Source organism: Acomys minous, assembly GCF_964271855.1.
Source record: "Acomys minous genome assembly, chromosome: 11".
NCBI classification, from domain to species: domain Eukaryota; kingdom Metazoa; phylum Chordata; class Mammalia; order Rodentia; family Muridae; genus Acomys; species Acomys minous.
Genome location: NC_140492.1, coordinates 58,874,218 through 58,897,468, shown reverse-complemented (window position 1 = coordinate 58,897,468; position 23,251 = coordinate 58,874,218). Strand labels below are relative to the sequence as shown.

The following is a 23,251-nucleotide window of genomic DNA, read 5'->3' as shown; positions in this document are numbered from 1 at the left end:
CTTCTTCCCCTCCCATACAGCTCTCCCGGAGCAAAGCCCATCCATCACTGGAAGGTCATCTCCCACTTCCAGTACCGTCCGAGGGGCCCAGTCATCCACTACCTGAACCACCAGCTGATAGGGGCTGTGTTGGAGGCCTTCCTCCTCCAGGTGAGGCAAGAGAGGAGCGGAGAAGCCAGGAAGGACGTCCACTTCTTCCCCATCTCAGAGGCAGATGTCCACAGTGAAATGGCCTGTGAGTCACTCGATTTTGTTGACAATTCAGAGACAGCTGGAGAAAAGGGGAGACGTAAATAGTGGGGTCATCCCGGACTCGCAGCCATGTCAATCCCTAGTAGAAAGTGTTGTACGCAGGGCCACAGTTGAAGAAGCAGTGGGTTAAGTTAACTTGTCTGTGTATAAATCTTTGGGTGAAATTTAAAATATGTCCCCCAACCCACTTTTTTTTTTTTAAAGATTCAGAGCAGGGCCACAAGACGTTGCTGGTGGACACGTGTGGGAGTGTCACACAGCAATGATCCCAACCCCAGGCAGCCTGATAGGTTCCATTTTTCTACTCATTTGTTTGTTTGCTTTGGGGGACGAGATCTAGGCTGGCCTCTGTCCGGCCTCAAACTCCCAATCCTCTTGTGTGCCCTAGCCTCACAAACGCAGGGGTTTCGGGGATAACACCACAGCACCCAGCTGGCTTCACTTCCTTTAGTTAAAAATCACTCATGGTCTTCCTAAGCCATCATGGCGCCGAGCACACGACAGCCTCCCTTTTACCTTGCCTTCCAACTGGAGACAGGCGGGGCGTTAAGGGACTCCTGAAAGGATGTGGCCCCACTCAAGCCAGAACTCCACGGTCCCACTGAGAAAATAAATGGAATTTCTGACAGCCTCTTGTTCTCCTGGGCAGGGAGCAAGGGGGACCAAGGAAAAGCCTGTGTGGCTTGGAGTAGACGGTAGGGTAGGGACTACGCCCAGTGTGGGTTAGGGGTGGGACTATGCCCAGCACGTGATGAGAGCTGCTTCTAGCGTCCGGTTTATGCTTCCTGCTTCTTGGGACAAGAAACGTGAAGTTTGCCCAAACTCCTGCACATTGGGTGGCTGCGGTGGGGAGAAAGGCGACCGAAAGGAGGCAGCTCTGACTCTGCGTCCACTACAGGAAAATCCATCTCAGCACTTGCGAGGTGACACAGGGGGATCAGGAGCTCAGTGAGAGCTTTGACCGTGTAGCAGGTTTGGGGCTAACCTGGGCTACCATGAGATCATGTCTGAAAGAATGAAAGAAAGGAAGGAGAATGCAGCTGGGGAAGAGGAAAATACCATTTCACTGTACAGACAAGTTTATCGTAGGAAGTTTAGGAAGCAGTAGGGTTACAAAAGTAAGACAGAAAAGGCAGGGCGAATTGTCTTCTGTTGTGCCTTAGGCGACTTCACACATCATGTGTTATAAAGGGATCAAATTACACGTGTGTTTGGCATCCTCCACATTAAGTAATAATGACTACATTACCTTAAGTTTTGTGTACCTGTTCCCATGTGTCATATTATCTTTACAATGATACTTTTGAAACTGGTGTTTATAATAAATCTTAAGTGTTTTGGGAATAGCTACTTTTTATTAGTATCTATTATGTGTCTAGCCCTGTCTAGGGCCATTTTCATACTTTTTAATTTTTTAAAGATGTATTTACTTATTATGTATACAGTATTTTGCCTGCATGTGAGCCAGAAGGCCAGAAGAGGGGGACCAGATCTCATTATAGATGGTTGTGAGCCACCATGTGGGTGCTGGGAATTGAACTCAGGACCTTTGGAAGAACAGCCAGTGCTCTTAACCTCTGAGCCATCTCTCTAGACCCACTTTTTTATTTTTTATTTTTATTTTTATTTTTTTCGAGACAGGGTTCCTCTTGTAGTCCTGGCTGTCCTGGATTCACTTTGTAGACCAAGCTGGCCTTGAACTCACAGAGATCCACCTGCTTCTGCCTCCCAAGCGCTGGGATTAAAGGCGTGCGCCACACCCAGATATACTTTTAAAGACAAGAAAATTGAGTCTGACTTAGGGGGAAAATCCCTAAATCACACAGCTAGTTTAATCAGAGAGTCTGAGTTTCAGCTCGGTTCTGGATGACTCGCGAGTATGTGCTCATCACGACTGCCCTGGTTGGCGTCATGGTGTTGATAGGATGAACCACGTAGAACTGAATGAATGCTCACTGATACACAGATCCAGGAATCCGCACATCCAACCAGTTGTTTCTCAGGATAAACCCGACGTCTGACTTCCTGAGAGAAAAGGTATCGATTTATCTCGGTAGTTTGCTTGCTCTGAGCATCTTTTTCCTGCCCGCAGTGAACCTAACTATGCTGGACTACTACTTCACATGTGATGGCTACAAGGGCTACCGCCTGGTCTACAGCCCCCAGGACGGCGTCACCTGCGTGTCCCCATGTAGCGAGGGCTACTGTCACAATGGAGGCCAATGTGAGCACCTGCCAGATGGACCCCGATGCAGGTGAGTAGGGGTCTTGGGGAGGATAGTGCTAGGGGACCCAAGTTGGACTAGACACCACAATAGGCCCAGGAAGGTGACAGTCCCTCCCAACACATGACATTGGGATGACTCCCTAGTGGCTGGGGGGACAAGAGACAGAGAGAGGGGCGGTGGGATGAGGGTGTGTGCCGCTCGCTCCTCTGCATGTGTCGCTTCTGAAACCCAAGCTAGACGCAAGAGGTTACTCCCGCCACTCTGGAGATGAGAAAACTGCACTGTCGACTGATGAGGGCCCGGTGGTCACCCAGGAAGTAAAGTGACAGGGCACTAAGAACGATGCCTTCCAGACCTCATGGAAGGGAAGCCACTGTCTTGGTCTGGTTCCAGTCCTGTCCCTCTGTAAGAGCACTCAGTCTGGGGGTGCCCCCTGAAGCTGGTTCTGCAGGCCTCCTCCACATATTAACAAACTGGGTGTATTCCCTGAGGAGAGGGCTGTAAGTCTGCAGGGACATGGGGGCCTGTCTCCCAGTGTTCTCTGCATCCTAGTGCCCCACTCTGAGTCCAGAGCTGGCTAAAGGAGGCGGGCCGAGTGGAGGATGGAGCCATCCTTTGAGAGAATAAGGAGAAGAGTTTGTGACTGTGCTGGCATGTGTACCTTTGTCCCCCACCCCTCTGGGCCATATAGATAGTGTAAACCTAGTTTTTAAGACCATATTTCCCTCCTTTGGCTGGGGTCTTGCTTCAAAATGGCCTCAAGACTGGCTGGATCCTCCATCCAGGGCATAGAGCCCTGCCTGTCCCAGATAATGGCCCCTGTCCCCAGGAGAAGAAGGCATCCTCACTGACCACACTTGTTCTCTCTGTCCCCAGCTGCGCGAACTTCACCATCTACACATCCTGGGGCGAACGCTGTGAACACCTAAGTGTGAAACTTGGGGCATTCTTCGGGATCCTCTTCGGGACCCTGGGTGCCCTCTTGCTGCTGGGGATCTTGGTGTTTGTAGTCTTTCACTTCTGGGGCTGCTCCATGAGCAAGTTCTCCTACCCTTTGGACTCAGAACTGTGAGGCCTTGCTCCAGATGGGCAGCTGTGCCCAGGATACCTCAGGACCCACCCATCATTCCATCACTCCACCTTTGCCCCAGGGAGACTGCAAAGTGGCTGGTGAATGAAGGTGATTTGTGACTCTTCAAGAATGAAGAAAAGGAGTGAAACCAGGCTCTGCCTTGTTAGTAAACCAGGTACAGGAAAAGGCCGTGATGACCAAATATATAGATGGATGGGTTCCTACACAGACACATTTGCAAAGAGGACACTGCCTATGTATGAGTGCAGGCTATGCATGCGCACACACCCACACACCCCAGAGTTGATGGGTGGCTGGCTCTACATTAACCAAAATGTTTTTACATATAAAACTGGCTTACTTCTCATTAAAATCTATTTAAATAAAGTCTCATCTTTGGGTGTCTCGAAACCATGGGTTCCATTCCAGATTTCTTCTGGTGGCTGAAGAGCCAGGCACAGCACATTCTCTCACTCATCGTAATCAGAGGGGTGACAGTTATATATTAGGCAGGGGGCAGAAGAGTCAGGCAGTGGGGCCCAGCTCTAACACAGTTCCCAGTGGCCCCATGTTGGCTGCCTCAGTGGCCACAATGCTGGCTTGGCCCTTGCTTCCTGCTGTTTCACCCATCCCTACACCTCAGACAATGCTTTGGGGGCAGTTGTTTCTCAAAGATTTCTGTGCTGAAGCCTCCTTGGTCCTCAGTGCAGCCATGCTGAAGTGCTAAACCCTCAAGAGGAAGGGCCTAATACAAGGCGATTAGGTTATGGAAATCACCCTTGGGAAGACTGGAGTATTTCCCAAAGGACCCTGGGAGTAAGTTTCTATTACATGAGGTAGGCCTATGCCCTTGGCCTCTTTTGCATATGGCAGATGGGTCTTTTCTGTTTCCCTGCCATTTGACCTAATCAAGGAGGCCTCAGTTAGAGGCCAAATGGATGAAGCCATTCAACCTTGAACTTCCAACTTTCAAAACTATGAACTATATCACTAAGTACCCTGCCTGCTCAGGCCAGGTGTGGCCACACACGCACACACCTGTAATGGAACTGGAACACTGTGAGATCCAGACCAGCAAGGCTTATAGCCAGACCTTGTCTCCAAAAGGAGGGCCGTTTGCTCATGTCCGCAAAGCGCCTACCATATTACACAGCTGGGACTATGCACTCTGCAAATATATATTATTCTTGAACTAAAAAGGAGCGCTGTCAGGTTTAGCAAATAAAAAAATAGAAGGTGCCTAATTAAAATTAAGTTTCTGACAAGCCACCAGCACAACTAATTTTGTAATATAAGAATGTTCCATAAAATATTTATGACATTTTTTTAAAAAAAATAGTTCATCTGAAGTTGAAACATACTTGAGACTCCATATCTTGTCTGATATCCCTGGTCACAGCTGTTAAGGCAATGGGAGCACAGAACTGGCAGGGGAAAGAATGTGTCCCTTGGACACTGTGCCCTGGCTGCTAGAGGCCTGCCTTAGTGAATGAGATAACTAGATTAAGGACACTCCCACGTTTTCATGGGGTTACTCCTAGCTTTTAATTTTTGGATTCTGTCCCTTTGAACCTGGAAGTAAAAAAAAGGGGGGGCTGGCCCTTCTTTAGGGTGCTAGACTCAGCTGAGAAAAGGTAGCAGGCACTCTCCAATCCTCGTTGGTTACAAACAGCAGAGAGATATCCTGAGGGGCAATTGAGGGACAAAGGCAACTACCTGGGGCCCCAAATGCCAATATCCTTGCTCATTTTTCTTTAAAGGAGACTTCCAGAAACTTCCTATGGGCCTGATGCAATGAGCTAAGTGGCCAAAATGACAGATAGTAGCTAGCTGCCATGATACACCGCTTTAAACTTTATTGATCCTGGAAAGTGATGTGGTGCCCACTCATTTACAGGTGGGGCACACCTGTGGGTTGGCTCCCAGGCACTGCTCCACATAGCTCAGTGGCCTGCCCTCTCTCAAGGGATTAAAGAAGAATAAACAGCTAGGAGCTTTAGGTAATCTTATCAGGACAGTCCCCTCATTGTGTTGTTCTTGTCATGGCTTTGGGGTTTCGTCATCTCAGAGGTCACACCTAGTCACAGGTGACAACAAAGCAGGTTGTCTTACTTAAGTCCATACCTGCTATCATCTTTATGAAGTGTGTGTGTGTGTATGTGTGTGTGTGTGTCTGTGTCTGTGTGTGTGCATGCATATGTGTGTAGCAGGAAACATGGCAACAGACAGGCAGGCTTCTTGTTGCTGGCACAGTAGCTGAGAACATATGTCTGGCCCAAAAGTTAGAGTCAGAGAGAGCTCTAGACCGAGCTTGACCTGGGCTTTTAAAACTCAAGCCTGTCTGCCCCCAGTGACACACCACCTCCAATAACGTGACACCTCCTAACTCTTCCTGAACAGTCCACCAACTGAGAACCAAACATTCAAATATATGAACCATTCACACAGCTCCACACACAAAGCACCACACAGCTCATTGAGCGTCCTTTTGTGTGGGACTCTGTGCTCAGTTCTGTAACTATAAATGCAAACATTGAACTAGCTAGCCTTTGTCCTGAACACAGATAAAGTAGGAAACCTGAAACATGCCTAAATTGTAGCATAGCACATCAAGTATTACAGCAGAAATGTAAGCCGAGAGGCTAAGAAATCAGCTGCTCTATAGGGAACCCAACAGAAACATGAAAAGGCTCCATCTTTACATGGCTTTAAGGGATGAGTAGGAGGTTTCCAGGTGAAGGGACTCATGGGAATAAGACTGTTCCAGCAGGAAGGAATCATGAGGGCAAGAACTTAAAGCAAATCAGGTGTTGCTGTGGAACATGAGCCACTCCTGTGGAAGGGACACAGGATACAGGAGCAGGAGTTGCAGGAGTTGCACAGGCCCAGGAGTGAGAAAGCAGGCCGAGGCCACAACATGAAGGTCCTTGTAAACCAACCAGTCTGCCTGTCTCCTAGGTAGCAATGGGAGCAGCTCTGATCTTGGAAAGGAAAATGCCAGCGATAACCTGAAAAGGTATCTGGAGGAAAATAGTTTAATTTGCAGAAAATAAGAGCAAAAATTATTTTATGCACTTTCTTCCATGCTAATAAATAGAAATTGGGTGGTCTGGAAGGGTGGTGCATATTCTGAACCATCTCTCCGGCCCCAAGCTATTTTAATTACATGAGTTGTGTGTGTGTCTGTGGTAAAGCATGTGCACATGAGTGCAGTGCTCATTGAGGCCAGAAGAGGGCACCATATCCCTTAGACCTAGAGTTCCAGGCATTAGTGAGCTGCCTGACCTGGATGCTGAGAAGCAAATTCTAGTCCTTTGCAAGAGCAGCTCTTAACTGATGAGACATCACACCAGACAGGAATTTCTATAGATTGAATAAAATAATATTGTGTTTTAACATCTCCTATATCTAAATAAACTGCCTTATTGGAATATCTTGAGGTTTTTTTTAAAGTTTTGCTTATAGTTTTTATTGGCAGTTATAACTAGTTCTATATAGAGTCTTCATTATTTTCTTGAAATAAACTAGGAATAAAATCTCTGGGTTAAAAGGATGCACATTTTCTAGACTTATACATTTTATTATTTGTGAATTTCACATCACACACCCTTATCTCACTCATATGCCATTCCTTCCATATCTGCCTCCACCCCTGAAACTTCCCCACCAAAAGAAAATAAAAAATAAAAGATAAATTTAAAAAGAGAAAACACCTCACTGTGAAAGCTACAGTGTCATAGAGTATATACACTTTTCTCCAAACAAGCTTTACTTGCAAATGTTCATTGCAATGAGTCTTTGGTCTGGCCTGTGGCCTTAGGCTTCTGCTACACTGTCAATCCTGGATCTTAAGGGGGCCTCTTCCCAGATACTCTGTTTTGTCCTCTGTAATAGAAATCCTGAGGCTTTAGATCTGAAGGGCCGGCCCCTTTACGTACTCCAGCAGCTCATAGTTGAGGTAGATGTTGGGGTGGACCAGCTCAAAGCTCTGGATCTGAGCCTGAGTGGTAACTGAGTTGGTCAGCCTGTCTGCTCTCCAGTGGTCCAGTGGTCACGCCATCTTGGCCAGCTCTCCTGGGCTGCCCAGACAAAGAGTGGGGCCAGCTCTCCTAGACTGCCCAGACAAGGGGCGGGGCCAGCTCTCCTAGACTGCCCAGACAAGGGGCGAGGCCAGCTCTCTTAGGCTGCCCAAAGAGTGGGGCCAGCTCTCCCTAGTGCTCCAGTTGGTGAGGGGTGGGGCCAGCTCTCTCATGCCTGTGCCACCAGAACCAGCTCTCCAGTACTCATGTCACTTCTGGTGCCACCGTTTGGTGGCCAATGAGGGTTGGGGTCAGTTCAGCATAGCTCTCCAACATCACCATGGCCTCAGGGTGTTCCGCACTGCCGTCACATCTCCAGTTCCGCCTCTCTTCACAGAGCACGCACCAGTCCTCCTTCTCTCCCATCTCTCTGTCACATATTTGCCCACCATGATGGCATCCACCTAGCCCATGGCCCATTTTCAAGGCTTTAAATTGTCAAATAAATAGATGAGTTTGTCTCCAAAATTCTGTACTAGTTTTATCCAAGCTAAAAATAGTTAATAATATCCATTCATGAGCTGGGTGTGGTGGCGCACACCTGTAATCCCAGCACTCAGGGAGGCAGAGGCAGGCGGATCTCTGTGAGTTCAAGGCCAGCCTGGTCTACAAAGCGAGTCCAGGACAGCCAAGGCTACACAGAGAAACCCTGTCTCGAAAAACCAAAAACCTGAAGGAAGAGAAGAAGGAGGAGAAGGAGGAGGAAGAAAAAGAGGGAGAAGAAGAAGAGGAGGAGGAGGAGGAGGAAGTCGTTGAAATCTGGGAGCGCTGACTGCGGTGTCTCCTCAACATCCATGTGGGCAGATGGAGTGAGCATTTGGACAGGCACATTAGCAATGGCTATATGTAAGAGCTGGTAATTCAGGGGGCTTTTCCTTCTCCTCCTTCCTATTCCTACTTTACTTTTTCTGGTTCCTCTTTTGGATTGTTTTTTTCAAAAGTTTAAAGTCTTAAAGCAAGTTATGCTTTCACGAGAAAAGAAAAACAAGCTACATTTAATTTTAAAATAATGGCAGGTGAGCACGAGCTACAGCAGGTTAACTGCACGCTATAGACTTTCTTGTAAGCCTGTTTTGTGTCCACAACTTGACATTTAAACCAATTTGATATTTTCTGTGGTCCTCCCTCACTTGGACCCAGTGCTCCCAGGCTCAAGGGATCTGAGATGAGCACATATGGTCGCTGTCCTGAAGGAGTTCACTATTGCTCAGCTGTGTCTCTGGAAGGTGTCTGTGTTAAAGGGTTTGTCCCCAGTCAGGGAGGCTTCCAGGTGATGGAGTGTAAAGAGGAATCCTTAAGTCACTGGGGATGTGCCCTTGAAGGGGTTTGGGTACCCTAACTCCTTCCTCTTCCTTTGTTTTGCTATCTGGGCATAAGACCAGCAGTTGGTTCTGTGAGGCACTTGCCATCCTGTCACCTGGCACTCCCACCTGATGCCCTCTTTTGATCCAGAGCCATCTCAACTGTGAGCAGAAATCAGCTTTTTCTCATTGTGAGTTGATGCTATCATATTTTGCTATAGTGACACAAAGCTGCCTAATACAGAACTCAAGGTTCAATGGGCTCCAGGGCAAGTCTTGATAAATGCCAAACCAAATCAGGCAACAAGAAATCACTCCCCAGATTCCCATATAATAAAAACATCTAAGGCTCATGGGCTCAGTACGGATAATCTCTGGGGTCACGTTGCGTGTCACTGAGTACAAAACAAAAGAACACAGGTTAGTGAGTGGTCAAGTCTCTCTTTACTGAAACATAATAACCAGTCAGAGGAGGTGACGGATGTCACAGGAAACAGACCAGCCCTCTCCCCTTTCTCGTACACTCAGGCATAAGTGGACCCAGTTCTTGTGGTCAGGTACTGGGTAGGGCTATTGAGCCAGCTGACCATCATGGGAACCTTCCGGGTCCATAGCACAGTACCACGGCTTTGGTCTGTTGGTGGGGTCCGGGCCACAGGCACCATTGCTCTTCTTCTGGCACAAAGAACGTGCTTGGCTGCAGCTAACACTCTTCAGGCCCTCCTGACGCTCAGTAAGGTCACTTGCACAAGTGGCATACGGGCACGCAGTTCTTTGAGGAGCTGGAAAGCAAAAGAACAAGTGGGGTGCTCAGCCTATCTGCCCGGGGGGCCCACTGTAAGCCAAGGACAAGAAGGGGCAGTGGAGGGACACCAACAATGCATCCTGGGCCTCTCCTGTGATGACAAGGGTCGTTTAAAACTCCCAGCAGCCGTGTGTACCAGGTGCCTTTATCTTCATTCCAGAACGGACTGATTTACCCAACATGCCGTTGGCCAGACCACAACAGAAATCAATACACTTAACGACTCTTATAAAAGAAAAGACAACAACAACAACAACAGAATCAGCAGCAACCCCATGTGGCTACTCCCATACCTTAGCTGCCTGGCCTCATCCTGAGTTCCATGGCTGCCTTCCGACCTCTGAAACAGTGCCAGTCCAGGTGTCAAGTCTACACTCCACTGTGGCCTCCCTCTCCCGTGAGGATCCACGCTTGCTACTTTGAGTTCATGACAGAGAGCCCTGTCATCTATTTCTCTGCCCTACATGAAACGTTGATGCCTTATGGGCAGACATCCCCGTGAAGGTGACCCCAATGGGCCTCCTTGCTGCTAAGAAAATGTGAAGACCCAGATATTTATTCCCTCTTAGTATCCCAGGGTAGTGACTGGTGGGCACAAAAGCCAAGCTTGGCCAATTGGATGCTCCGGCTCAGAGTTTTGGCCCTGTAACAAGCAACTCAAAGACAAAGTGACAGTGGGAACCCACTTGTAACAATGCATGCAGGAGGCATGACCCCCACGGGCGGTGACCAGCAAGAGGACAGTGTCCTAGGGATCATGTTCTGGTGTTTTTCAAAACTGCTCTTCTGCTGTTCCTTTGATCCTGAGCATCTGGGGTTCTTCCTCCCTTTGTTTGCAACGAAGAACCTTGCTTCCCGCTCCCCTGCCCCCATCAATGTCACTGAACTTCTTAGACATCTAGACATCTAGGACTTGAGGCAGATCGGATCTGGGGCTAGAGAGCTGGCTCAATGGTTAAGAGCATTTGTTGCTCTTGCAGAGGACCTAGGTTTGGTTTCTAGCACCCACGAAGAGGCTCACAATCATCTGTAACTCCAGTTGCAGAGGATTTGATACCTGCTGTTGGCCTCTCCAGGTACCAGGTGAGGACACGGTGCACAGATATACATGTAAACAGAATATCCATACACATAAAATAAGATTAAAAAAACAAAAATTAGATGTGGGGTTGGGAGGTTTAATATATATATATATAATGTTTAATATATTATATATATAATATATATTATGTTGGTTTGTTTTTGGTTTGGTTTGGTTCTTTTTTTGAGACAGGGTTTCTCTGTGTAACAGCTCTAGCTGTCCTGAAACTTGCTCTGTAGACCAGGCTGGCTTCAAACTCACAGAGATGCCTCTACCTCTGCTTCCCAAGTGCTGGGATTAAAGGCATGTGCCACCACTGCCAGCCTAAGTTTACTTATATTATGAAAAGGGAATAGAAGGGTCTGGGCATGGTGGCGCACGCCTTTAATCCCAGCACTCAGGAGGCAGAGGCAGGCGGATCACTGTTAGTTCGAGGCCAGCCTGGTCTACAAAGTGAGTTCAGGATAGCCAAGGCTACACAGAGAAACCCTGCCTCAAAAAACAAAAACAAAAACAAACAAACAAAAAAAGGCAGGGGGGAGAATAGGAAAAAAAAAATCAAAGAAGCCAGACAAGACCAGAAGTGACAGTTGGCGTGCTTCTTTTTGCCTTCACCAAGGGATCCTGCTGTCCTGCTGGCAGGGATAATGACATCCACATCCATCCTCTAGTGGTAACCAGCTCACTTGTCTATCCTGGCAGCAGGGCCTTACCCCTAGCATAAAGCTGCCAGTCGGCCCCTTGTTAGTGTCTATTCCTTCAAGAGCCTGAACTAACGTGGCCTTCACTGGCTGTGACAGGTGATGGCTGCAAGTCTGAGCCATTTTCTGGAATAGGGTGGAAGGGACAATCTACCTTAGGTGGTACACCGGGTCTATTCTCACTGTTCACAATAAGGACTGAGATTGGACACTGAGCTCTGCTTATGACATTTATACTGAGACGAACCAGTCTAATGTTCCAATTATTTACATCGCGGGCCCAGAAGTCTTGACCCCGGAACATTACCAATGGCCTAGGATGAAGAGAAATTCTCCAAACTGGTATACAAACACATCACAATCTTCTTTCCTGTCTGGACCATTTCTCCAAGGGGCTTTATATCTAGCATCCCTGTTTCACATCCTTTCCCACTTGCACTATTTTGGAGGATGTCAGTCACGGTGGCTGTGATGTTAGTTTTGTCAATTTGATGCAACCGAGAATCACGAGGCAAGATTCTCAATGAGGCATTGTCTGGGTCAGTTTGGCCTGTCTGTGAAAGATTGTCTTAATTAATCAGTACGGGAAGACCTAGCTCAGAATTGGCAGCACCACTCCCTTGGCTTGGACTGTACTTGTACTGGACTGTGGAAGAGTGAAGAAGATAGCCGGGCGTGGTGGGGCACGCCTTTAATCCCAGCACTCCAGAGGCAGAGGCAGGTGGATCTCCATGAGTTCAAGGCCAGCCTGGTCTACTAAGTGAGTCCAGGATAGCCAGGGCTACACAGAGAGACCCCGTCTCACAAAAAAAGAAAAACAAGCAAACAAAAGTGAAAAACATAAGCTGAGAAGAAAGACATGCTTGCCTTGTTTTCCCTCTGCTGTGTGGATGTGCTGTGACTAGCTCTTTGAAGTTCCTGCTGCTTTGACTTCCCTGCTGTGGTGGTTTGAAGGAGAAAGGCTCCCTAGGCTTATAAATTTGAATGCTTGGTTGGTGGGACTGTCTGAGAAGGATGAAGAAATGGCCTTGTTGAGGAAGGATGTCACTGGGTTCCCAAAAGCCCAAGGCATGGCATTCTCCATTAACTCTCTGCCTCATACTGTCTCAAAATGTGAGCACTCGGCTCCCACGGCAGTGTCATGTATGCACTCAGCTCCCACGGCAGTGTCATGTATGCACTCGGCTCCCACGGCAGTGTCATGTATGCACTCGGCTCCCACGGCAGTGCCATATACGCATGCCTGCTTCCATGTTTCCTGCCGTGATGATGATAGATGTGAACCCTCTAACACAGTAAGCCTCTAATAAACTCTTTCTTCTATAAATCATCTTGGTCATGGCATCTCATCACAGCAATAGAATTCTGACTTAAAAATAAACTCTTTACAGGCCAGGCGGTAGGTGGCTCACGTCTTTAATCCCAGCACTTGGGAGGCAGAGGCAGGCAGATCGCTGTGAGTTCGAGGCCAGCCTAGTCTACAAAGTGAGTCTAGGACAGCCAAGGCTACACAGAAAAACCTTGTCTTGAAAAACAAAAATAAATGTTTGGAGAAAGAGCATGGAAGGTGAAGGGCACAGAATGGCCACGACAGAGAAAAATCCTTGTGATTCCGTTGGCACTGCTGGCTCCAGCCCTACCTGAAGCTGAGAGAGCCACCTTGCCTTTTCCAGGTAAACCACCATGCCTTGGTTCCTGCTGCCTGCAACCGAGATCTCTGCTTATTTACTCTCCCACCAAAATCATTGGCCTTTTCCAAGGCCAGAAGGTCCACACTTCCAAGACATGAAAAAAAAAATGGATCTGGGATCTGGGAGATTTACTCCCATTATAGAAAGGGAACAAAAGGACTGAGGAATTGAGAAGACAGGGACGAGCAAAGCCAGACACGAACCCCACGTTCAACTCCTCATCGTCCTTCTTGTAACACAGCGTCATGTACTCGTCACACTTCTGTGTCCTGCAGATGCTCCCTGGAGTCCTCAGGAGCCCTCCTCACCTCCTCACCCCCACCCCACTTTACTCCCCCACTTGCCTGGTCCATCAGCTTCTTTGCGGCTTTGGGCTCAGTGAGGTCCTTACGGGAGGCCACGCTCAGCCGTACAAGGAGGAGACCTCCACCTTCACCTGAAAGTTGAGGATGGATGAAAGATGATGGAAACACATCTCCAACCTGGGCCCCTCTCCACACACATCTACAGACCACACATGCGGGCGCAGCATTTGCTTACCACAAACGGAAACGAGGGCTCCCGGCTTGGGATAATTACGCCTACTGCTGTGTCCTCCATGACCAATGAATACAGTACAAGATGTCTCAGGGCACCTCTCACATTTGAAAAGCCAAAGAGAAGAGCGAGGAAGGGGAAATGGAAGTGACTCTAGAATGTTCTTAAGGCCTGGAGACCTTGGTTGGAGAGGACCCTGGCCAGAAAGAGAGATGAGGAGGGTAGCCCTCAGAGGGGTGATCTGAAAAAGTGATGGGGAGGGGCTGGCCCCCAGAGGGGTACCATTAAAGGGTAGTGGGAGAGGTTGGCTCTCTGAGGAGTACCCAACCTGAGCAAATTCTTCCAGCTCTAAGCTGGTAGAGTGAGGAGGTCTCCTAGCTAAGCCTTCCTGTCTTACCAGCTGTACCAGAAATTTCACTCTTTCTTTTTTCTTTTCTTTCTTTCTTATTTGTTTATTGATATTTATTTATTTATTTATTTATTTATTTATTTATTTATTGAGACAGGGTTTCTCTTTGTAGCCATGGCTGTCCTGAAACTCACTTTGTAGACCAGGCTGGGCTGGCCTGGTCTATAACCTCAGTGATCCTCCTGCCTTGGCCTCCTGAATGCTGGGATTAAAGGCGTGTGATTTCACCACCATCACCACCACCACCGCAGCCATCACCACCACCACTGCATCCACCACCACCACCACCGCAGCCATCACCATTACCCACTAAGCTCCATCTTTTCTCTTAAGGAAAACATAAACAAACGCTCTAGGTTCATTTATTTCACTGACTTTTAACATCACTAATTCTGGAGACCAGGAAGCTGAGCGTCAAATCCTTAGTCTCTCACTGACTCGCTGGAGAAGACACGTCTGACTTTGGTTTGACGACACCAGTCGAGTATGTTACCTTTCTGGGCTCAGAGGCCACTTTTGCTAAAAGCACTGACTCTACTTGAATCTGCAGGTGTCTGACTAGTCCCTAAAACTAGACAAAAATGCTTGACATCTCTGCCTCTACACAGTATCTGTCTCCTTTGTCAACCTTGCCTTTGGGTCAGATTTCTGTTCAACTTTAAACTCTTGACATCAACCCCTTAAGAACTGTTTCCCATGACACTGTAGTGCGAAGTTGATTTATCTTATATTTACCTCATGTCTCTTCTTCCCTTTGGGCAAAGGGCAATGAGGTAAGACTGAGGAAGGTAACAGCTCATTGGCTCAGCTCCTAGAAGTCTCCGGGAATCTGTTCTGGCTCCTTCTGCCTCTCCTTGTGAAGCCCTTCAGGATACGTGAGAGGCCCGAGATGACCGAGATGACCTTTATTCTCTGGTTTTCCAGGTAAATCTTTTTCCTTGCCCCAACAGCTTGTCCTTAAGTCATTAGCCTTTCGGGGTGGTAGAAGTGATCGTTGGTGACTAGGGAGGCTTTTTGCTCACAGCTAGTGCTGAGTGTCTGGTTCCTCTGGGTTAGGCACTAAAGCTGATGTCTCAGACCACTGTAGCCGTGACCACCAGCGCAAGACCTTTACCAGATCAGCTCTATGAACAGTCCCTCACATGACGATCAGGAAGGCTCTCCAGGCTCTGAGATCCTATGAGGCCCCCTGACCTCTCCCCAGGGTTACATGAGAGGTATATGACACATGCCTTTAATCCCAGCCTCGGGAGGCAGAGGCAGGCATATTTCTGTGAGTTCAAAGCCAGTTTGATCTACAGAGTGAGTCCAGTACAGCCAAGGCTACACGGAGAAACCCTGTTCTGGGAGTGGGGGAGGGGGAAGCAAAGAAAAAAAAAAAAGAAAAAGCTTCCAGATGAAAGTCACGACTCAAGAAAGAGATGCAGAAGACAGCAATGCAGATGAGGCAGAAAGCAGACCCCACCCCACCCCCAGCATGGAGATAGCACAACAAACCAGCTGAAGAGGGACAGATAGTTCCTCAGACTGGCAGACTGGAAAACCTTGATGCTGAAATGCACTAGTTACTGAAGGGCAGATGCTCAGGACTGCAGTTATGAAGGATCGTCACATCAGTAGTTGAGTGGACCTTCAGGGACATTCGGACTGTTAAATTCATGGGACTGATCATTGTTTCTATTGTAAAAGTTAAACTGTGTACAATTTTTAGTTAAACAGAAAGGGGGAGTTGTGGAGGAATGTTAATTCAGAACATGGCTGTTCTGGCAAGAGATCACATCCAAAGACCTTCTACATCTGTGTGATCTGGCTGAGGCAAGCAGATCTGAGTTCAAGGTCAACCTGGTATAGAGCAAGTATCATGTAAAGCAAAGCTTGGGTCCAGGCGTGGTGATACATGCCTTTAATCCCCAAAGAAGATAAACTTAGTTTATAGAAGGAAGCACCCATGTTTGAAAGTGATGTCTAATTGTGTGGCAGAAAAAGTGACAAATCAGAAAAGATTGGACAGAATAGGATTCGCCCAACTCTCGTGAGAAGAGAGAGGAAAGGGAAGCTACTTAAGGGAGCAACACTAGATGAAGGGAGAGGAGGCAGTTTTACCAGGACAGTAATAGAGAAAGAACACAGGTGAAAACAGAACAAGCCAGACCATGAGAAGGAGCCAGAAGATTAGGACATATTGCTGGAGTTAGTTTGAAGCCAAGCAGAGCAATTCAGGGGCCGATAGAGAAGCCAGATTGATTAAGTCAGCTTAGAGAGGCATTTGAGCCACAATAGCTGAGTTGAATCAGCCAACCCAGGGCTCAGAAAGAACAAGTAAAGGGTGAGCTTATTAAGCAGTAAGTCTCAGAGGCTGAAAACATTCTAGGCCTAAGTTAGATTGTACGGAATCTAGAAGCTTCCAGGACTAGGCCTAGGTTAGCAGAAGGAGGCAGTGAGCCTCCAAGACAACAATTGAAACAGGTGAATAAATGATCATTTCACACCACAAGGACAAGATAAGCAGCAGAGGCAGATGCTCCAGGCTGCCCTACGCTGCCCCTGCCAGAGCTACTGACAGTGAGCTTCTCTGAGAAGTTTCTGTTGTTTCAGAAATGAAGGTTTAAACTCCCCAAATGTCATTTTATTGGCTTATCTAAAGTTGCTCTCTATGATGCAGAACACAGCAAATATGTCCACCAAGCCCCACTTACACGCCCTCTGTATGATCACAGGGTGGCGTTTGGACAAGCTGTCCACATTTCCCCTTCTGTGTGGGCATGGCTGGGCTGGACACTCCTAAGGCCTAAGGGCCCAAATCTTCTAAATAACATTTCAGATCTCACTGGACGCACAGTATCTGTTAACTTTGGAGAGGTTAGACCTGGAAATGTTAGTGTTCAGCCAGTGCAGCCACCCTTCAGCCAAGGTGAAGGAACCTAGGCTCAGAGGAGAGGGGCATGTCCCAGGTCTCTCAGGCTACAGCAGAGCCAAGATCTGAACCACTTCTCAACAATCCAGTTTCACATTAATCACATATACATCACTACATCACATATACATCACTACATCACATGCACATCACTACATCACATGCACATCACTACATCACATGCACATCATATTACATATACATCACTTCATCACATGTACATCACTACATCACACACACATCACTATGTCACATATGTATCACTGCATCACATATACATCTTAACTACTTATTATCATGAAATGTCAAGGAACAGATGCAATATCGGCCTTTAGCTCCCTTCCTCCTCTTAACTCCTTAAGGATATGTCAATCACACGTGGAAGAAAAAAAAAATCACATGTGGGGTTTCACTTACCCAGATCACGTTTTGTGGTTTTCCTTGTCGAAGCAGTAGTGGCTGTAGATCTTGGGGGCTGTGTTGGGGTCTTTGGTGAGGCTGTGGGCTTGGCTAAGGTGACATTTGGTTTCTTGCTGGTGCTTACTGTAGTCACATAGACAAAAGGAAGAGGGAGGCTATCTGTGAGGAAGGAGGTGTTGGTTGTATTGTCTGTGGTTACAGTGTCTGAGGGAGCAGAGCTCTTGGTGGTAGCCATGGCTGAGAGACTGTTACCTGGGGCTGAGGAGCCTGCAAAGGTGGTTGCTTCTCCCACTGTTGACCCAGCAACTCTGGGGACTGTAATTGTTCCCAAGAGCTCAGTGTGGCTTTGTGTCTCAGTTGAGGGTGCTGAGTCTTCCAGTGGGTTTCTACTAACGGGCACCAATGTTCCACCAGAGGTAGGCATCTGGGCCACTATTGTTTCTCTTTCTGTGATCCCGCTAGTGGAGAGTGTGCCCCTAAGGGCGGTAACAAGGGGTGGGGTGCTGGCTGTTGACAGGGTCCCAGATGAGCTTGCAGTCTCAGAGATAAGTGGTGTGGTCTCAGTAGATTGAGGCAAATTTAACATCTCAGAAGTGGACAAGGCTGTCGTCACTTCTGTAGGGTTGTAGTTTGTGTCTGGGGTCTCAGACACGATGATAGATGTTTCTATTTCTGCGATGCAGGTGGTTAGCTTGGTATGGGTGATGCTGAAGGCAACCAAGTCCTTGGCTGGAGTTGCAGTGTCGGGTCCCAGGACCCGTGAACTGCCAAGGACCCCACCTGAGCTGTCAGAGGAGGAACTGCTCTCTGAAGACAGGTGCTCAGCTTCTGTGGAGGAGTGTGACAAAGCCAGGAGGTCAACTGTGATCTTCCTTGCCTCTTCAGAGCTGTCATCAGTACAGAGGATATCAAAGATGGCTTCTATGGGACCTCTTGCTGTGCCAGTCTTGCCTGTGCTCATGCCAGTTGTGGGGCTGTCGCTCCTTGACGAAGTCTCTGTAGGGATGGTGTGCACAGCCATGAAGTTGGAAGGTATTCTTACTGCAAGAGTTCTGGTCTCTGTTACAGAGGAAATAGTCTGGACCTTTAGGGTCAATTCAACATGGGAGATGGTCTGGTTCTCTGGGGTCTCTGTGGTAGGGAAAGTGGTCTGGGTCTCCAGAATTGATGGGGAAGAGGAGGTGGTCTGGGTATCTAGGGAGGATGCTGTAGGGGAGGTGGTCTGGGTATCCAGGGAGGATGCTGCAGGGGAGGTGGTCTGGGTATCCAGGGAGGATGCTGCAGGGGAGGTGGTCTGGGTATCCAGGGAGGATGCTGCAGGGGAAGTGGCCTGGGTGTCCAGGGAGGACGCTGTAGGGGAGGTGGTCTGGGTGTCCAGGGAGGATGCTGCAGGGGAGGTGGTCTGGGTATCCAGGGAGGATGCTGTAGGGGAGGTGGTCTGGGTGTCCAGGGAGGATGCTGTAGGAGAGGTGGTCTGGGTGTCCAGGGAGGATGCTGCAGGGGAGGTGGTCTGGGTATCCAGGGAGGATGCTGTAGGGGAGGTGGTCTGGGTGTCCAGGGAGGATGCTGTAAGGGAGGTGGTCTGGGTGTCCAGGGAGGATGCTGCAGGGGAGGTGGTCTGGGTGTCCAGGGAGGATGCGGTAGGGGAGGTGGTCTGGGTGTCCAGGGAGGATGCTGCAGGGGAGGTGGTCTGGGTATCCAGGGAGGATGCTGTAGGAGAGGTGGTCTGGGTGTTCAGGGAGGATGCTGTAGGGGAGGTGGTCTGGGTATCCAGGGAGGATGCTGTAGGGGAGGTGGTCTGGGTGTCCAGGGAGGATGCTGTAGGAGAGGTGGTCTGGGTGTTCAGGGAGGATGCTGTAGGGGAGGTGGTCTGGGTGTCCAGGGAGGATGCTGTAGGAGAGGTGGTCTGGGTGTTCAGGGAGGATGCTGTAGGGGAGGTGGTCTGGGTATCCAGGGAGGATGCTACAGGGGAGGTGGTCTGGGTGTCCAGGGAGGATGCTGCAGGGGAGGTGGTCTGGGTGTCCAGGGAGGATGCTGCAGGGGAGGTGGTCTGGGTGTCCAGGGAGGATGCTGTAGGGGAGGTGGTCTGGGTGTCCAGGGAGGATGCTGTAGGGGAGGTGGTCTGGGCGTCCAGGAAGGATGCTGTAGGGGAGGTGGTCTGGGTGTCCAGGGAGGATGCTGTAGGGGAGATGGTCTGGGTATCCAGGGAGGATGCTGTAGGGGAGGTGGTCTGGGTATCCAGGGAGGATGCTGTAGGGGAGGTGGTCTGGGCATCCAGGAAGGATGCTGTAGGGGAGGTGGTCTGGGTGTCCAGGGAGGATGCTGTAGGGGAGGTGGTCTGGGTATTCAGGGAAGATGCTGTAGGGGAGGTGGTCTGGGTGTCCAGGGAGGATGCTGTAGGGGAGGTGGTCTGGGTGTCCAGGGAGGATGCTGTAGGGGAGGTGGTCTGGGTGTCCTTGACACTGACTTCTGAACTGGGACTGGGCTCAATGAAGGTGTTAGAAGCAGCTTCAATGCTCAGGGTTTCAGTGTCTAGAAGATGCCGCGTAGGTTCAGTAGTCTGGGAAGCTCCCTCTGAGCTAGGCCTGTCCCTTTGAGTAGAGGCAGGCACATCCATGTTGTTTGTTGTCACCAGAGGAACTGATGTGCTGATGGTGAGGCCTGTGTTGGGTGAGAACAACTTGGTGAGTCCCCTCGAAGTGACCTGTGTCTGTGCCCTGGGGCTATTGGGTGGCACGGAGGGTCACTGCCTATATAAACAAAGATGACGTAAGAAGCACAGGGAAGCTTCCAGTATTTTCTGAAGAAACTGTCACTCTTATAATGGTAGTTGGCTCGCCCACAAGATATCTTTCCATGGAAGTATTCTCTTTAAAGTCAAGAATGACTTATGGTATTGTCTTCAGAGGTAGCGGGGAGGACAGGGAGAGGAGCCTCCACACTGAATGTAAAGTGTCCTGGGAAAGCGCTGTCAGCAAACTGAAGACAGCTCACTTGGATAAGAAAAGTGGTTAGACGGTTACGTGTGCACACATGCTCTGTGTGCTCAGTCAGTTAACACAATCACACACGCACACACACATGTGTGTGTACACACCACACACACACACACACACACACACACACACACAGAGGCGTACAGGAGCTACTGATTCCCTTCTTCACAGACTTTCCCCATTCCCCAGGCCAAGCTATTTCCCCTGGTGCGTGGAACTCAGTTCAGGCCATAGGACATCACTGCACTCCTCCTCCAGGTCTCCAAAACCATGTGGGGCAGAGGGGGATGAGGAGAGCGCGGACACAGAGCCTGGTTTGAGTCCCCTCTCTGCTCCTTGTTCTGCTGTGTTTTAACTCAGTGACCCAGGACAAGTCCCTGTGCTTCACGCTGACATTTTCTCATCTGTAAGGTGGAATGAAGCCCAAGCCCCCTGCCCCACCCCCGTTCATGGGGTTGTAAGGTTTCGATCGAACAGAATGAAAAATACAGCATAAGGCTCGTCAACTGTGAGTGCCTGTGTGACGGGCAGGGTGGTCCAGTGGTTAGGCACTGCTAGCCTAGCACAGGCTGACTCCAGGGATAAATTACTCCCTATAAGCTGTAGTCTCCTTGCCTTAAGACAGGTGGCAGTGTCTTAGAGGTGAGCGCCTATTCCTTAGCGTTATTGTGAGGATTTAAAAGGCAATGTTGGACCAGCCTGAAAGCTCAAGTGCATAAAGGTGCTCACCACCAAGCTTGATAACCTCCTCACACGTGCCAGGTACTCATGCTCCCTCCCTCCCTCCCTCCCTCCCTCCCTCCCTCTCTCTCTTCTCTCTCTCTCTCTCTCTCTCTCTCTCTCTCTCTCTCTCTCTCTCTCTCCATTGATGAGCTCTGGGTTTGATTAAGAGATTCTTGCTCGATGAATAATGTGAAAGAGCCTTCAAGGATGATTCCCCAAATGAACCTCAGGCTTCCACGTACATTTGCACACATGTTCACACACAGCCATACAGATGTGAGTCCACACATGCTAAAAATAACATCCTCTCTTAGTCAGGTATGGTGGCACACGCCTTTAATCCCAGCACTCAGGGAGGCAGAGGCAGGCAGATTTCTATGAGTTTGAGGCCAGCCTGGTCTACAAAGCAAGTCCAGGACAGCCGGGGCTACAAAGAGAAACCCAGTCATGAAAATAAAATAAAATAAAATATTCTCTCATCCTCTCTCTCTCTCTCTCTCTCTCTCTCTCTCTCTCTCTCTCTCTCACACACACACACACACACACACACACACACAGAGAGAGAGAGAGAGAGAGAGAGAGAGAGAGAGAAAATAGAAAATGGAAATATATACAAAAAATAGAATATTTTTTTAAAAGTAATGTCTAGTATGATGTATCAGCATGGGGTCTTCACTGTGCCAACACCAGTGCACTGGGGACATGGACAACAGGACCAGCATAGATGTGACGACTTAGAAGAACTCTATTCAGTTTTACTATGAACCTCAAGTTACTCTGAAAGTCGTCTTAAAGTGTGTGCCATGAGTTTGGCACAGCAGGTGCTGTCGACAGATCAGTGTTTACTCCTATCTCTCAGAGTCTCCTTGTCCAAGCAGTTTGTGACAAACTTTTCATTCAAAAGGCAAATTTCAAAGAATAATTGTGCTGGGCAACAAAGTTGAATGAACTAGAGCTTTGTTAGGCCGTATTCTCCAGTTCTCAGGGAAATTACCGCCAGCTGGCATCTTCCTGCCCCCTCAACCCTCCCACCCCACTGTCCCATGCCTAAAACCTAACTCCCAGTCTCCATTATGGTGACGGCCAGCGACCGTGACACCATGCTTAAGCACACACATCTGCCATCCCGCACATGCGTCCGTCCATTCATCAGGCCAATAATTACAATTGACAAAAATAACCCTTGCCCACAAAGGGCTGTCTTTGCCAAAACTCACACCTGGAGCCCTGCCAGGCAGGAGCCTCCCAGGCGGAGGGGTGTCCCTTACCTGGAGAGCCCACAGTGACTCCAGCCTTCCAGCAGAAGAAAAGGAGACACAAAGCCAGGCCCCAGACAGAGCCCATCCTGCCTGGGCACTGACCACCGCTGCCTGACAGACCTGCGGGCTGCCTCTCCTCACCACCCTTTCCTGCTTCCTCAGTCCAGGGAGGAGGGGCAGCGCCTGTCCAGGCGTGACTGGGTAGATGCCAGGATGCAGCCAGGTGAACACAAATGTGCTGTGAAGTCTGACAACAAGCTCGCCGTCCCACCCCCACCCCCACCCCCACCCCCTTGCCTGGTAGCCTCACCGGTCTGATGTGGAGATACGGCATCATCTTCTCTCTGAAATCCTCCCCTGCCACCAGGAAGGGCATGGGAAAGATAGTGTTTACCCCACTCACCCATGGGCAGACCCAAGTTTCTCTGCTGAGCCCAGATTTGATTAGTTCCGGGGTTCAAGGGCAAATAAGAGAACCTTTCTGAGCCTCAACTTGTTGCTCTGTAGAATGGGCACACTGTCTGACTCAGGGAGCTACTAAAGTTCTCACACACAGTATCTCCCTGTGCATTGCTGGTACTCAGAGAAAATACATTCATTGCAGGCGCTCAAGATATAAGTAGGCCTCTAGGAGGCAGCCTGGTCTACAAAGTGAGTCCACGATAGCCAAGGCTACACAGAGAAAACCTTTCTCGGAAACAAAAACAAAACAAACAAATAAACAAGATGATGTAAATGGGAGCCCTCGTCCCCAACCAGCAAATGTGTGGGCAAAACTCTAAC

At 49.0% G+C, this 23,251-nt stretch overlaps 1 protein-coding gene and 1 long non-coding RNA gene across 6 annotated transcripts; one reads left to right on the top strand and one right to left on the bottom strand.

Annotated features, from left to right (window-relative positions):
• Positions 1-35: 35 nt before the first annotated feature.
• On the bottom strand, positions 36-22,660 carry MUC20 (mucin 20, cell surface associated). The gene is made up of 5 exons (XM_084800328.1): positions 22,478-22,660; positions 19,457-20,151; positions 17,488-18,592; positions 13,555-13,646; positions 36-271 (listed from the first exon to the last, which is right to left on the bottom strand). Exons 1-5 carry the CDS (start codon positions 22,551-22,553, stop codon positions 92-94), a joined length of 2,148 nt encoding a protein of 715 aa, XP_084656454.1. The 5' UTR covers positions 22,554-22,660; the 3' UTR covers positions 36-91.
• LOC311608174 lies at positions 18,707-19,319 on the top strand. 5 transcript variants are annotated; one of them, XR_014782864.1, is made up of 3 exons: positions 18,707-18,779; positions 18,852-19,031; positions 19,068-19,319. It is a non-coding gene; the product is annotated as an uncharacterized lncRNA (long non-coding RNA). The 5 variants fall into 5 exon arrangements; XR_014782865.1 differs by having other exon boundaries at positions 18,852-19,103; positions 19,140-19,319; XR_014782866.1 differs by having other exon boundaries at positions 18,852-19,175; positions 19,248-19,319.
• Positions 22,661-23,251: the final 591 nt, after the last annotated feature.